We start from the raw sequence: 16,136 nt of genomic DNA on the forward strand, positions 1-16,136 counted from the left end.
ATTTTACTGTCTACGTACAACGTGAAATTGTGACTGCACATGCAATTTAAAGCCCAATAATTGATGTGTAAAATTGAATCCTCCAGAGCATATGAGAGAATGGACCTTTCGGTAAAGAAGGTGACATTTTAATGAACAACAGTTCAATTGAGTCATAAAAAATATTTGAATCTTCACAGATTATAAAGGAGAAGGACTGGATGTAATTTTTGGTACTTCTTAAAGAGGTTATTGTACTGTATTGCACCATGCATATGTTTATAGGGTCTATTTAAAATAAATAAATAACATTACTTCCATATTCAACGATTGGTTATCAATACTTCTGTACCCATTTTTAAATACCTACCTGGAAAACTGTTTTATAGCATTGACTATCATAAAATAATTAAAATGCAGACGTCTTTTGAGGCCGCCCGGTAATAATACTCTGGTTAGTTCAGTATTTTGACAGAATATATTTAAGAAAGGACACTTGACATCATGACAAGAACCATCATTCCCTTCCGCTTAGAGTCCCACACAGACAACAGTACAGCTTTTACTTCTCTTTCAAAATATAATATCCAACATGTGAGATATTCAGTGTCCACAAAATGTCCCCGATACGTCCTCAGCTGTCAGCCTGGATGTTGTCCCAGACTTGAACTACATCTGGACAGTCACTGAGGGCTTCTACTAGCATTAAAGCCGCCTCCAGCTGGTCTTCACTCAGAGACAATGACGTGCGAGGTACGAACTCCAACCCAGCAGAGGCGATCTCCAATCCCAGCTCCCCCAGTGAGGCCCGCACCTTACTCGTGTCCACCATGTCACACATAAACTGAGGACAGAGAAACAAATCAAACGATTAGTTAAACTGTGTTTTGGTAGTACCTTATTATTATATTCCTCATCAACATTGTGTCTTTAAATGTGAGAAAATAGTGAATGTCTTTAATCATTTCCAAATCACAAGGTTAGGAATACATTTGGTCTGATAAACTGTCAAAAACACAAGATAGACATGCATTAAAATCATGTAAGAACAGAAAGATAAATTATGATTGGCACTTTTTCTTTATTTGACTGAACATATTTCTATTGTCGCCTCATATGTCTGCACTGCTCTCCTTAGAGAACCTGTCTGACCTTCAGGACGGGCTGTTCTTCCTCATCCTCGCTCTCCTGGACATCTTCGGCTCCCGCCTCGATGGCCAGCTCCAGAGCTCTCTCCGTAGAGATGTTCTGACCCGGCACCACCACCACCCCCTTCCTGATGAAGTTGTGGCGCACTCCGTCTGACAGCATCCCTCTGTGGGGGGGGGGGGCAGTGTGAGAAAACATAAGACTACATTTAACATGAAAAGGGTACGAACGCTTGAAATACATAAAACACATACGGGTTTCTATTAGATAAGTGTTTTGTTTAATTTCTGTTCTATTCTTCTTGTTCTTTTTTGTCCGGTCAAAAGTGTTTGTACAGGGACATCTAGTGGCTATTGACCAGTGGTGGAAGAAACATTCAGATTCCTTACTTAAGTAGAAGTACTTTTGTCCTTCATACTCCAATACCAGTAAAAGCTCTGAATTAAAACTGTTACTTCAGTTGAATTACAGGAGTATTATCAGCAAAATGTTGGTCAAATATCAAAAGTCAAAATAACCAGTTTGCAAAATGAGTATTATAATGTTGAATCTATGTTTTAGTTTATCAGCTATACAGTCACAGTAGTTCTGACCTGTTCTTTGTAAGCAGCCGTTTGATTTCATGGAAGGTGCTTGAGGTGTTGTCAGTCAGCACATCGATGAGCAGCATGCATCCCCCCGGCCCCCGAGCTTCATATGTGTACTGGGATGCCGGTTTGGCCTTTTTCAGTCAAGCAAAGGAAAAACACATGAATTGGTTTCTCGCAGCATCTTATAGCATTTTTATTATATGTTTTTAAGTAACACTGTAATCTGTAGACTGCTCTATGTACAGACAGGTAACAGCAACAATGATTTTCTCTCTTTTAGTCCTCAATAATTCAGATGTATGTGGTGGCTCAACACCTCATTAAGAAGTTGTATTTTGTTTAGTTTTTTTCATTCATTTTCACCCATTTCTACGTGTCAGTGCGTTGTCAGCCTACCGCAGTCTTGATGGCATTCTCTATGGATGATTTCGGCATGTTCTTGCTTCTGCACTGCTCCAGCACGTTGGCCAAGTTCACGTTCATCCCTGGGTTGGGTCCCCCTTCTGCAGATGAAGCCAACATTCAAATAAGCAAACCAAAACGCTCCCAACTGTAAGTGAAGTGGTTTGTTGTCTTTGAGACTGTTCTTACCTTTTACAGCTACCTTTATCAGTAATGCAAACTTCACGAACATCCTGCTCCTCGCCACATCTTTAGGTCCCTTGATGTGTTTCACCTTTGACCACTTGTTGTGTCCTGCACAGAGGGCGGAGCACACCTGCAGCCTCCTGACAGGGGAGCTGCCCCACGGCGTGTAGAGCTCACATGAAGCCGGCGGGAGGACGAACTCCGCGGCGTCCAGAAACTTGCCTGAGGTCGCTGCCAGTGTCCGGGGGCGCAGGATCCGGAGAGCCCTCAGCACTGCCCCCGCCGCCATGCCCTTCACACACAGTTAGTGGATACAGTGTTACAGTAACCTGCTGTACATTATGGGAGACAATACTACGAGCCTGCGTCTGCAGGTGAGGCCTTTCATTTCATAAACCTGTAACTTTCATATTGTTAAATAAATGAAAGAGCCTTAAGTTTTCAAACATACAGTTTTGACAAGTCGGCTGAACACGCAGCTGCTCCTGTCCTTGTTGTGAGACCCGTACTTCCTTGTTGTGACGTCAGAACATGACGTCAGAAATGGTCTCTTCAAAATAAAAGCCCCATAAAGCAACAGGATTAAATGGACAGTTCTGTTTAAAATTTAAAAAGATAATGCAAAGACATTTTTGTTTGCAGCTTCATTGAAGAACATGTTTATTTCTACTAAACTACACCTGCCAGGCATTTGTTTGTGTTTCTTAATATCGCAGCTGGTCAACGTGGAGCTATGTTTATAGCTTATGTCTACTGTTCCTGTATATCTCAACCTTAAATAACATGTCAATCTTTATTTAATAATAAATATATTTGTTTGTATTAGCTAATCGTTTGAATCTATAAAGTAACAAGTTATGTAGTATAAAGGTACAATATTGGCTTCTAAAATGTAGTGGATTAGAAGAATAAAGAAGCATAACATTAATATACTCAGGTTCATTCAAAGACTGCTGGTTCCTCATCTCATGAATACCAGGCATACGAACTACCTATACTGTTTGCTGTCTGAGAAAAATGTTTGATAACTCTTAAACCATGGGAACCTAAAATCTCTTAGTGGGCCCCTGGGTGTTTCTGGTGGACATTGGGAACATAGCAATATATAAGCACACATGTTCAACCACAGCTGATCCCAAAAATAAGTTATAAAGGATTATTTATGATTCCCATATCATTTGTGTATTCATTATATCTGATAGTATCAGGGAGGTTAGTTCCATAGCTGAAAGGTTAATTGGCACAAACTGTAAGCAGTGTGAGTCTGGTCTGTATCAGTGTCCTTTAAAATGTCCGACCGTGAGAACTAGAAAATAAATGTTGCACTCTTGGCACGGGACAAACGTTTATCAAATCATACTGCTTCTATTCATGATGAAGGGACATAATAATAATACGCCTATGCTCCAGTCTTGTCTAGGATAAAAAAACTAAACACAAAAAGAAAATGTGTGTGTTCTAATCCAACATATGTGTGACCAAAATGTGTTATTGTGTGGTAAAGGTACGACTTTATGTTATGGCCACATTTAAAGCTAGGATTATATGTTATGGAAAAAGTATTATGTTTGTGTGTTTTTTACCTACAACACAGGGGGGTTATTTAAAGTGCTGGATAGCTAATGCAAGAAAAGAGAACAATTAAGAACATACAGAATTAAACATGTGAAATAAAGCACCAAAATGTGTTGACAATACAAAAACAAAATTGCTTTCATATCGCGATATTGTTATAGCCTGCTTCATAGTCGTCAAAATAATAAAACAGTCCTTATTTGGGGGCTATTCTTTGCAATTATTGATTTATGTAATTGATTGTGACTAAATCAGCAGATAGACAAATGAATCCCTGCCACTGCTTACTGTCTTCATGCCTCCCCATGAAAATGTCTATAGCTCCGCCCCTGTTACTTTGTCTGGAAGGAGAGAAGTGGAAAAAAACAGCCAGAGAAAAACAAACAGATGTACAAACATGACAGCAGAGGCCGAAGAGCAGAGCCGAGGAGCTTGAAGAGTTAACTGAGATGGAAGCCACAGCCAATCAAGGCCAACTTGAGTCTGATAGACAACCATCCAAAGAATGGTAGAAGGAGGAGATTGCGTCCAAAGTGCTTCACTCTGTTTTTTTTTTCCTCTCGTTACAGATTTCTACATGGTCCCTCAAACCTGAGAAGGGTATGTCCACTGAGCCTCGAGGAGAAGCCTGCAGAGAAGAGAACTTTTAAAAAGCTCAAGAAGAAGAATCCGCAGAAACAAGATCACAATGAGCAACGATGGGATACCAGAGAAGAAGCAACCTTAACTTTGGGATATGAGTTCCTTCAATTCAATATGAGGAGGATAAGATGATCTGATATCAAACCAACGTCCTGTTTGAGTCGAAAGAAGACGTCATGTCACCTGCTAAAGGAACCGGTGTCTTGGCTCTTTTCCAAAGTGCCATGATAGTGACTGCACTGGTGAGTGTGATCTACTTATCATGAACGTTTTGCTGATTGAATGAATGATTACTTCATTGATTGAGTGTGTTACATAACTATGGTTTATTTATTATTAACTTCCCTCCATTTGATTAAGTTTGTCTACAATTTCTTCCAAGCACAGAGAGAAAAATGGTTTCTTTACATTTACTTTTGTTCCCCTAAAACAAACAATGCCATTTGATGTTTTATATTTAACTATTTGCACATCAAAGTTCTATTGGATCCTATTTCATTAGATCTCACATTTATTGGGAATCACCTCCTTGAATAAAACACAGCACCAGTTAATTTCTCAGTCTTGGTCCAGTGTGAACAAAGGATTAGTTTTTATCTTCTAAATTAAGCTTTTCGCACAGGAGCTATATATCTTACACTGTAACATGACTGAGTCAGAAATAATCCTCCCAAACTGCAGCACTTTGGGCCAAATATAGAAAATGTCATGTATCTGCGAGTCTCTTTGATGGTTTGAGTTTTGGACATTGATTTATCACGTACTTCAGAAAATGTGCCAGCCATTCACAAGCAACCCTGACCGTAGAGAGTAGAGTCTTCTTTTAACTGAATACCTAACTACGTAATACCATAGCAATAACCACAGAAATAATACAATTGTACAATATTTTGCCTCTAAATGAGGGAAACTAGTGTTACAAAATAGGGAATTAGGTAACACACACACTAAAGCCAAGAATCTCCACAATAACACATCACCTGTGTTCTGCTTTACCTCACCTCCATCAGCGGTGACCCCCTTTAACCTTTCACCCACTGAAGCGTGACCCTCCTGAAGCTCCCGGACCACCGTTGCCTCTGAGCGCCGTCTCTTTGTCTTCGCCGGGTCGATCCTGAGAGTCGACCTCAGGCAGAATTACAACCTCCTGCTCAGTCAGCCCGAAAATCACTTAACATGAAGCAGAAGTCTGAGAGAGCAAATTCAATTATGACACAAGGGCGAGCTAATTGTTTTGCTAACACTCCCTGTCCGTCAGCAGAAAACCCTCCTTTACAGAGAGAGAGAACGACTTCTCCGTATTGACTTGCTTGTATTAAATGATGTGGATGTTTTGTTGAGGCCGTCTTTATTTAACATAAAACTTCTAATGTCTAATTGCGGGAAGAAATAATCGACATGTGTTTTAATGGGATTGCCAACACAGCCGAGTGTGTGTCCACAGTACAACAGTGGTTTCAGCTGCTCAATTCCTCTGTATTGTTTCTGGCTTCAAGTCTCCTCCCAAAACAAATCACTCTAGGGAATGAGTGATACAACTCTGAAAACACTGCACACCCATTGACGGTTTATTTTAAAGGCTTTTGCCAAGAGTGTTAGATATCCCGTATCAATCTACGTGAAAAAAAAGATTCCAGTTAGTCTGTTTAATGTTTTCTTTCCAGGAAGATAGTGGAAGCGCTCAGATCCTTTGATTGAAGTTGAAATCTCAAAGATTTCCACTATCTTTTTCTAAGTTGTACAGTAATTGGAGGTAGATCTCAATTCCCAGAAATCAAAACAGTGTGCAGGACTATTGCCACAGAGACCCAGTTCATAACACTGCAAATGAAAGCCTCTTTCATCGGGGGGGGGGGGGGGGGGGGGGGTTAAGTCATCCGGCGATAGATTGAAATTTGACAGATTGAAGAAAAATCTTGGAGACTTTTGCAAGTAAACTCAACGACTAGATTTAGAATCCTAGGAAAACTTTACTCACAACATGATCATTTGAATATTAATTCCTCGAAAATCTCCAAAATGTATTTGGTCATGCTGCCTGTGCATTGGCGCCTTTGTTTTGACCCTTAAACGTTGTAGGTATCAAACATTAAAGTGCTCAGTCTTCTGAAAGACGGCCCTTATGAGGGATAACGTTTATATGTTACGTTATGAGATTGCTTCTTTTGATTCAACTTTTTGCCAAGTTCTCTGTTTCTCTTTCTATGAATCATTCTGCCTAATCGCTTCTCTCACCGTCCTCTTCTGTCGGTCAAGCGATTCTCATGTGATTTCTCTAGTTGCTAGTTTTGCTGCTCTGTTGTGAAATGTAGCCGCCAACACAGAGCTGCTTGTGTGGAGCAGCTTTCACCGGCATGGCCGAGGCCTCAAGGTAAAGGCCCCCATGTGGCGAGCGGCAGCCCCACTGCTGGAAAAAAAGCAGTTTGCAAAGGAACACGACATACCGCACCCTCACAAAACTATTTCACAACACCTGGAGGCAGCACATTAGATCTCTGGAGGGTCTGTGGCTGACACATCGCCCTGTAGCTGGAAAAATACTTGAGACGTACATTTAGGTTTTAAGATGGTTTATTTAAGAAAGGTACCTAAGTAAAAGTATATAAGCAGGCAGTAGTGAAAGAAGTACTATATATAATTGAATTATGTAACAGGTGAGCTTTTTTTATTCATTCTGTACAGCAACCCATTTCAGAATAATGTATTAAATGTTATTGGATAATAAATATAGATACATTCTTTGTTAGTCAATTAAAAGTGTTCACCTGAAAAGTAGGGTGTTTCTTTATTTTAACTGCTGGGTAGCTTTTACATTTTACCAAGGTATCAATAAGGTTAATCCTAACCTCTAATTATAGATGATAAATTATTTGTTGGATATATTTTTGTTTCATAACCTTCAATGCAACTGACAGATTAATGTGGTGGAGGGAAAAAACAATATTTGTATCGAATAGTAGAGATCTAGAGGTTCAAAGTATGGCAGAAAATGATACTGTACTTAAGTAAACTGTGCCCCCCTCTTTGATTGCATCTCTTTTTCACAGATAGACTCTGATGATGTCATCACCCGAGATGAGCAGATCTATGTTCTGATTGGTGCGCACGCCCGGTGCGAGAGGAACATCCAGGCACAGGCGGCTCTGGTTAAAGGTGAGCGTGCTTTTTTGTGATCATTAAAAGTAGGGACAGGACATAAAAGAATGCCAACACATTCTCTGAGTATATGAAATGTCTAAATATTTATATTGTAACCTTTAATTAGCACACCAATTGTTACTATCAAAACAGAAGAGGTCAGAGAGTGCATGTCCAAATATGTAATCAGAAACTGTATTCATTGCATCAATTATTTATTTTGGATCAGATATGGCACCCTTCCAATATCCTGCTGAGCAGTATCTCTGTGATTACAGAGATGAATTTGTGTGCAGACAAAAGCAGGGCATTTGTCATTCATGCTGCGGATTCATTGTTTTAATGATCTATTTGGAGAGGAATTATATAAGATGGAGCCCTCGGCCTGAAGGAAAGGCATGTGAGGCGCAGGAAACAGCAGATCCACCGATATCATACAAAGTCCTCCAATATAAAACTATAACAACACAAGACTTGACAGTATATATTGTAGGAAACTAATAACAAATGATATTTTCTTCAGTCACAACCAGTCAAACCGATTTTGAGATACTGGAGTATTTCCATTTAATGCTGCTTGTTTATTCAACAACATTTAACGTCTTTTTAATATTTCAGATTCAAGTTTTCACCCAAAACATGACAACGTCAGCAGATGAGTGCACTAGTTATGTTGCTTTAATACAGATTGACCTACCCTCCAGCTATACTTGACTAATAATTACAAGGAAATGCTGCTTTTACACAATGGGTCACAATGGGTCAAATATTCATCAGGGAAAAGCTGACACTTTATCTTTACATTTCTAACAGCTGTTTTCCTTTATTTTTAAAGAAGGTGACTGTGTCCCCGAGTGGGACGGGATCATCTGCTGGCCGCGGAGCAGAGCGGGTCAGCTGGTGTCAGTGCTGTGTCCAGAGTACATCTACGACTTCAACCACGGAGGTGCGTCAGCTCAAGAGACACTTACATGCAGGAATAATGATAGAGCAGCTTTACAAGGAGAACCAAAATGAAAAATACACTATTGCTAATATTGTGTCTGTGTCCTGCCCTCCTGTGTCCCGTGCAGGACGAGCCTACCGCCAGTGTGACGCGTCAGGAAACTGGGAGCAGGTCCCCAGCATCAACCGCACTTGGGCTAACTACAGCGAGTGCACCACGTACCTGACCTCCAACCACAGGATTCAAGAGGAGGTACGCACATGTGTGTTTGTCTCTATACAAAGAGTGTGTGTCTATACATTTTCAGGGTCGGATGTTGACAGAATACTGCTGTTTTACTAAACTGATAATATTACTGCTGTGTTAATGTGTACGTTGCATTTAACTGCTGTAGATTTTGTATAATTTGACCTCCTTGCTTGTGGGTATAGTTTAATTTACAGCTGTACATCATATTTCATACAATTGTGATATATTTAGAGCGTTTCCTGTGGGATTGCCTAGTGTCTGTTGCATACTATTAATCATGGTTTTGTTTTGCTTCAGAAGGTGTTTGAGAGACTCCACCTCATGTACACTGTCGGATACTCCATTTCTCTTGCATCACTGTTGGTGGCCGTCTCCATCCTCTGCTATTTCAAGTGACAAACTACAAAAACATTTAAGCACACATCTCTTAAAAAAGCATCAGTATTCCCAGTCTATTGTCTCCGTCATCAATAATATACAAGTATAAATATTTGTCTTTATCCCTTCAGACGGCTCCACTGCACACGCAATTACATCCACATTCACCTCTTCACCTCCTTCATATGTCGGGCAGTCAGCATTTTCGTGAAGGACACCGTGCTCTACTCCATATCTGAAGACAGAGAGGCGGAGTTCAATGCATCGAAACCCCCTATGGTAATGTGTTTTAATACTCATAACAATTTCTCCTCACTGTCTTACTATTCCCTTATTATACACAGAGCTAATACACTTTTGAACAATTGATGGCATGTTGATGTTTCCCTCTTCCTTGTGTCCCTAGGCCGGCTGTAAAGCTGCAGTCACTCTCTTTCTTTATTTCCTGGCGACCAATCATTACTGGATCCTGGTGGAGGGGTTGTATCTTCATAGCCTCATCTTCATGGCCTTCCTCTCTGATAAGAACTACTTGTGGGCCCTCACCATCATCGGCTGGGGTGAGCTGCATCAGGCCAGATTCTCTGCTGCGTTACAGTGACTTTAACACACTCGTGTTATCCTAACTTCTCTCTCCGCTCATCACAGGTGTTCCAGCTGTGTTTGTGTCGGTCTGGGTCAGTGCTCGAGCATCGCTGGCAGACACACAGTGAGTCATGTGATGCGTTCAAGTGTCTTATATTACTATGAAGCTGTGTCGTGAATTCTCACTTTGCCCTTGTGTGTCTTTGCTTTCAGATGTTGGGACCTCAGTGCAGGCAACCTGAAGTGGATCTATCAAGTTCCCATTCTGGCAGCCATTGTTGTAAGAAAGAATATCATTTAAAAGTATAATACATTTTTACACTACATGTATTATAACTCTGGCCTTACTGTACACCTATGTCCATGCAGGTGAATTTCCTCCTCTTCGTCAATATAATACGTGTACTGGCCTCTAAACTGTGGGAAACAAACACTGGTAAATTGGACCCTCGGCAGCAGTATCGGTAACATTTATTTGACTTTGGAATTCCACTGAAACTGTTTCATACACTTCTACACCAGAGTTTTTACAGATGTTAGAAACGACATGAATGTTTTTACTCTTTATCTGCAGGAAGCTGCTGAAGTCCACATTAGTCCTCATGCCGTTGTTTGGAGTTCACTACATGGTGTTCATGGCTCTTCCCTACACTGAGGTCACCGGGCTGCTGTGGCAGGTGCAAATGCATTATGAGATGTTCTTCAATTCATCCCAGGTCAGAAAACACAGTTATAAACTCTGCAAGGAAAATTGTGATGTTATGGTTAAAACAAACTATGATTATAACTTCTGATAATAATAATAATAATAATAATAATAATAATAATAATAATAATAATAATAATAATAATAGTAATAATAATAATAATAGTAATAATAGTAATAATAATAATAATAATAGTAATAGTAATAATAATAATAATAATAATAATAGTAATAATAATAATAATAGTAATAGTAATAATAATAATAGTAATAGTAATAATAATAATAGTAATAATAATAATAATAATAATAATAGTAATAATAATAATAATAGTAATAATAATAATAGTAATAACAATAATAATAATAATAATAATAGTAATAGTAATAATAATAATAGTAATAATAATAATAATAATAATAATAATAGTAATAATAATAATAATAGTAATAATAATAATAATAGTAATAATAATAATAACAAAAATAATAATAATAATAATAATAATAATAGTAATAGTAATAGTAATAGTAATAATAATAATAATAGTAATAATAATAATAGTAATAATAATAATAATAATAATAATAGTAATAATAATAATAATAGTAATAATAATAATAGTAATAACAATAATAATAGTAATAACAATAATAATAATAATAATAGTAATAGTAATAATAATAGTAATAATAATAATAGTAATAATAATAATAATAATAATAATAGTAATAATAATAATAATAGTAATAATAATAATAGTAATAACAATAATAATAGTAATAACAATAATAATAATAATAATAGTAATAGTAATAATAATAATAGTAATAATAATAATAATAATAATAATAATAGTAATAATAATAATAATAGTAATAATAATAATAATAGTAATAATAATAATAACAAAAATAATAATAATAATAATAATAATAATAGTAATAGTAATAGTAATAGTAATAATAATAATAATAGTAATAATAATAATAGTAATAATAATAATAATAATAATAATAGTAATAATAATAATAATAGTAATAATAATAATAGTAATAACAATAATAATAGTAATAACAATAATAATAATAATAATAGTAATAATAATAATAATAGTAATAATAATAATAGTAATAATAATAATAATAATAATAATAGTAATAATAATAATAATAGTAATAATAATAATAGTAATAACAATAATAATAGTAATAACAATAATAATAATAATAATAGTAATAGTAATAATAATAATAGTAATAATAATAATAATAATAATAATAATAGTAATAATAATAATAATAATAGTAATAATAATAATAATAATAGTAATAATAATAATAACAAAAATAATAATAATAATAATAATAATAATAATAGAGTGCAACATTATGAAATATCTTCTCAGCGTTGTACACAAATGGATACAGCTACTTTTTCTGAAAACCTTTTTAATTTCATGAAATAACATTCCTAAAATGTATCATCTATATACATTTTTACACTTGTTTAACAGATGAAATGAATGCATGTATCCTTGGCGTAATATTATTTTCTAATATAAAATTCAGACATGATTGGTATCAATCTCCTCAACTCCTTCTCTGCAAGGAAGCATATTAGGAAAAGGTTTTGCTTTGATTATCCTTTCTGGTAGCAGAGTTGTTTGGAGTATTGCGATGTAATGAAGTTACAAAGTGTGCTGCACGTACTTCTGTTAAACAATCTCCACTTAATCTTTCCAGGGCTTTTTTGTGGCATTCATCTACTGTTTCTGCAACGGAGAGGTAATAAATCACTTAATTTTGAAATGTGATTTACTTTAATAATGAAGGAAACAAATATAAGTTTCCGTCCGTCCCCCTCCTTCTTTTCTCAGGTGCAGGCGGAGGTAAAGAAGGCGTGGTTAAGACGCAGCCTCGCGCTGGACCTCAAGCAGAAAGCCAAGATGACCAGCAGCGGGGGCAGCTGTTACTATGGCGGCATGATCTCCCACACCACCACACACAGTGTCAGCCTGTCTGCTGCCAACCCCAGAGCTCTGACCTCATGCGGAGCTGCCGGCGGAGGGTCAGGGGTCAGGCTGCCCCGCCACGGCTCTCTCCACCCGCAGAGCAGCCTGCCTGGATACGTGCCCGGTGATGCTGAGACCCCCGGCCCCCAGCAGGAGCTGGCAGTGAGAAAACCAGCGGGGACGGAGACTGGGGTTTTTGCCAGGCACACCAGAGCCAGCAAGGACAATCATGACAGCAAAACTCATGGAGCACCTCTATCCCAAACCCAAGGAGCAGAAGATCCAGACAGTGGCTTATCTCTGAAAGAGCTGGAGACCATCCTGTGAATGTTTTCAGTATTTGAGAGATGAGCATAAGCAAAGAATTAAACTGAAGGCGAAATATTCTGTCTTCAAACGTCATTTTTACAAACCTCTTTGGTGTTGTTATCAGAGACTGAGGACCTGAGGTTATTTTGTCATCCTTCTCCTTGTCAAGAAAAAACGTTTCCCTTTTTAACAAGAAAGCATTGATGAGGAGTCCTTGGAGGGCTCAGAAAAATGGACGTCTACAATTCCCTGACAGCTGTTTGCTCATGAACTGCTTTCAAAAAAGCTTGTGATGTGCTTAACACAATGTGAACTGAAGGTCTTTACTCATAGCGTACAAAATCAGGTCTTGCACACAACTGAAGGACCTGTTGTGAATCTATTTAATAACATTTTGCTGTAAAAGAGCTGAACGTATATTTATATGCTTTTAAATGTTGTCAACAGAGCTAGATAATCTGTGAAGATGTGACGCTGCAGTGAATGTAGAAAAGTCAAAGGCGGGACCTGGATGTTTACACAGGAAGACTTTTTGTGATATTTCTCCCTCCTCACATCTTTCCAGTGATGTATTTTCCAGGCCAGGCTGGCTGACCCCAGTTCAAACTGCACTTGGTGTGTGTGTGTGTGTGTGTGTGTGTGTGTGTGTGTGTGTGTGTGTGTGTGTGTGTGTGTGTGTGTGTGTGTGTGTGTGTGTGTGTGTGTGTGTGTGTGTGTGTGTGTGTGTGTGTGAGTGTGTGTGTGAGTGAGTGAGTGAGTGTGTGTGTGTGTGTGTGTGTGTGTGTGTGTGAGACAGAGAGAGAGACAGTGAGTGAGTATGAAAACTATGTCTATAAATCTGCTGTAGTAATCTTACTTTTTCCCCAAAAATGTCTCTTGTTTATCAAGATAATCTTCACAAATGAACACCCCTTTTTGAAGCATAAGCGTAACCGCCAGAAGTAAACTGCTAACATTAGGCCATAAATTAAAAACACCACGGTCCCATGACTTTTACATCCCAAATTGTAGGTATTTACTGAAATATTTGATGTCTTGGACCAAAACATTAAAATATCTGAAGCTTGTGTTAACCACAGACCTTTTTCAGGCATCTAACTGAAAACGCAACACACAAAAAACCTTAAATGGTAACTCTTTTCCACATTTTAACACTAATCACTGCAGAACTCCGTACGATTATCAGTCAGCAGTGTCCAGACAGCATGTTCAGACAACGGCTGTCTCTCTGCGCTTCTGGTGTTGTTGTCAATATTGTAAATACAGCCATATTTATCAGCCAGACCGGACCCTAAGTGCTGGAACAAACCTTCTGCCCCTCACAGGCAAAAACCCAAACCCCTTCCTCCGTGTAACCTCTGCCCCGATCCCCCTCACAACACCGTACAGAATTTCACACTCTGTCCTCAGGATTTGACTCGGAGCAGCAGGAACCTGAGCTCTTTGTAGACCTCGAGCATGTGTGAAAAAATCTGCAGCACAAGGTAAAGACACAGGAAATTGAGCCTGTAAATATTTTAGGGCCGGTTATAAAATAGAGAAAGATATCAAATGTAAGATTATTTAGGTGTTTTTTTGGGAGTAATTGAAATGAAATAAAATAAAATTGAACTAAAATGAATGGGGTGATTTATTTACTACAACACCCATGTGCTATGTTTTTTATTTTGTATATTTTGTATACATACTGGTATTACAGGGTCAGGTAATTTGATCTGAATTGCAGATAAAATTGCTTAAGTTTTTTGGCTTTCTTTAATATAATTCTTTACGTTTATTTAACCAGGTAACTGCCATTAAAAAAAACTGTCAAAGATAACAAAATAAAGGTCACAAACAATACAATCAAAGATTAGGAGATGAGAGGGATTAAGATTTGATGTCAAGAGATTAAACAATGTTATAAGAAAGGATATAAAATGCTGAATGAAGAATGCAGTCGTATATCATCAAGTTAACGATGGTCTTCTCGTCTGACAGATACATCAGATGAAATTCTTTCATTTCCTCCTGCAGATCTCTTTAAGAGGCTGGGGAAGAAAACCTGGAGGCTTTGTTTCCTTTCTCTGTAGGGACCACGTGAGACGGACACTGGAGGCAATAATGAGAAGTATAAAGCTCAGTGTGGCTCAATATGACAATTCCAGATAGTGGATAAATATCATCAGAGTTCTGAAATACATGAGTTACATATTTTAAATGCACAAATTATTTGTATCCTCCACTGCTGCATTTTTGATTATCCTTTTGTTTTTGTTCAGATGTCTATTGTGAGTCATAAAAAGCATTGAGGTGTAATGGACTTCTAAGCCGTTAGAAAAACATACTGAATATAACTCTGCCCCCTGTTGTAAAAAGGAAAACATTACAAGTAAAATGTCTGGTTTACGCCCAAGACATGAACCAGAATACATGGAACCAATTATCAAGCAATAGTCTTTGTGCACTGTTTTTGACTTCCACACCATTACAGCCCTACAGAAAGAACCAAAACACATACGTATTAATGTAAAAAAGCACAATCATTGAACAGATTTTGAATTGCCATCATTCGGGCATTTGAAAGAAAGTTATTGCGTTACTCAAGGGAATAGGATTTGTTTTTTAAGTGAGTTATAGTGAATAAGCCCCAAGCCCACTTAGTCACCAATTGCAGGAATTAAACTAAACTAAATTTATGTTTGACACAACTTCTTATATCTAACAGGACAATACAAAGAACAACATAGTCTCCTGTTACAAGCTTGACGTAAGTTTGTCATAGAAAAGGTGCCGTTCCTAACCCTACCATTCCAAAATGTATACGAAAATATTTGATTTAAAGAAATTGAGCCCATACATCATCATGTATGTCAACCAATTAAACCTGAATCACATTTTCAATATTCTGTTCAGGGTAACGTCTTTTCTTCTACATATAAGAGACATGCATACCTCTGATTCTCATTTTAGATTTCACACTATAATTGGATATTTCACAGCTCTGGTGTAAAAACATAAATATGAAGCATACGAACATATGGAGCACCAGACACAGAGATGCATGAGTGATTGCTCCTTCACCAGGACAAAAACACCAACCCCCACCAGCAATGTATGGTGGCAACCAGCTGTCAGCTCATTAGAGAGGAAAGGTTGGGGGGCAAAGTGTCACCACAAGATGACACCATACAGCTGAATCAGGATCCAGACATCCTCTCCTGGTTAGCAGGAGGATGAAGAAAGAGGAGAGTGGAGGGGAGGCTGATCGGAAATGACAGGAGGAGGAAATGATCCAGCATGATGGC

At 37.7% G+C, this 16,136-nt stretch overlaps 2 protein-coding genes across 3 annotated transcripts; one reads left to right on the forward strand and one right to left on the reverse strand.

Annotated features, from left to right (window-relative positions):
• Positions 1 to 443: 443 nt before the first annotated feature.
• LOC134871400 (translational activator of cytochrome c oxidase 1) lies at positions 444 to 2,864 on the reverse strand. Its single transcript, XM_063894176.1, has 6 exons — positions 2,758 to 2,864; positions 2,310 to 2,598; positions 2,115 to 2,221; positions 1,722 to 1,849; positions 1,132 to 1,294; positions 444 to 823 (listed from the first exon to the last, which is right to left on the reverse strand). Exons 2-6 carry the CDS (start codon positions 2,593 to 2,595, stop codon positions 614 to 616), a joined length of 894 nt encoding a protein of 297 aa, XP_063750246.1. The 5' UTR covers positions 2,596 to 2,598; positions 2,758 to 2,864; the 3' UTR covers positions 444 to 613.
• pth3r (parathyroid hormone 3 receptor) lies at positions 2,442 to 14,425 on the forward strand. Of its 2 annotated transcripts, none has more exons than XM_063894174.1 (14): positions 2,442 to 2,680; positions 4,451 to 4,765; positions 7,571 to 7,676; positions 8,497 to 8,607; positions 8,735 to 8,859; positions 9,154 to 9,248; positions 9,366 to 9,513; positions 9,641 to 9,794; positions 9,883 to 9,943; positions 10,033 to 10,099; positions 10,189 to 10,283; positions 10,394 to 10,535; positions 12,272 to 12,313; positions 12,406 to 14,425. In XM_063894174.1, the coding sequence occupies exons 2-14, from the start codon at positions 4,700 to 4,702 to the stop codon at positions 12,865 to 12,867; spliced, it is 1,674 nt and encodes a 557-aa protein (XP_063750244.1). In that variant the 5' UTR covers positions 2,442 to 2,680; positions 4,451 to 4,699; the 3' UTR covers positions 12,868 to 14,425. The 2 variants fall into 2 exon arrangements, with proteins under 2 accessions (XP_063750244.1, XP_063750245.1); XM_063894175.1 differs by having other exon boundaries at positions 9,157 to 9,248.
• The last annotated feature ends 1,711 nt before the right edge of the window (positions 14,426 to 16,136 follow it).

This window comes from Eleginops maclovinus, chromosome 10 (assembly GCF_036324505.1).
Source record: "Eleginops maclovinus isolate JMC-PN-2008 ecotype Puerto Natales chromosome 10, JC_Emac_rtc_rv5, whole genome shotgun sequence".
Lineage (NCBI taxonomy): Eukaryota > Metazoa > Chordata > Actinopteri > Perciformes > Eleginopidae > Eleginops > Eleginops maclovinus.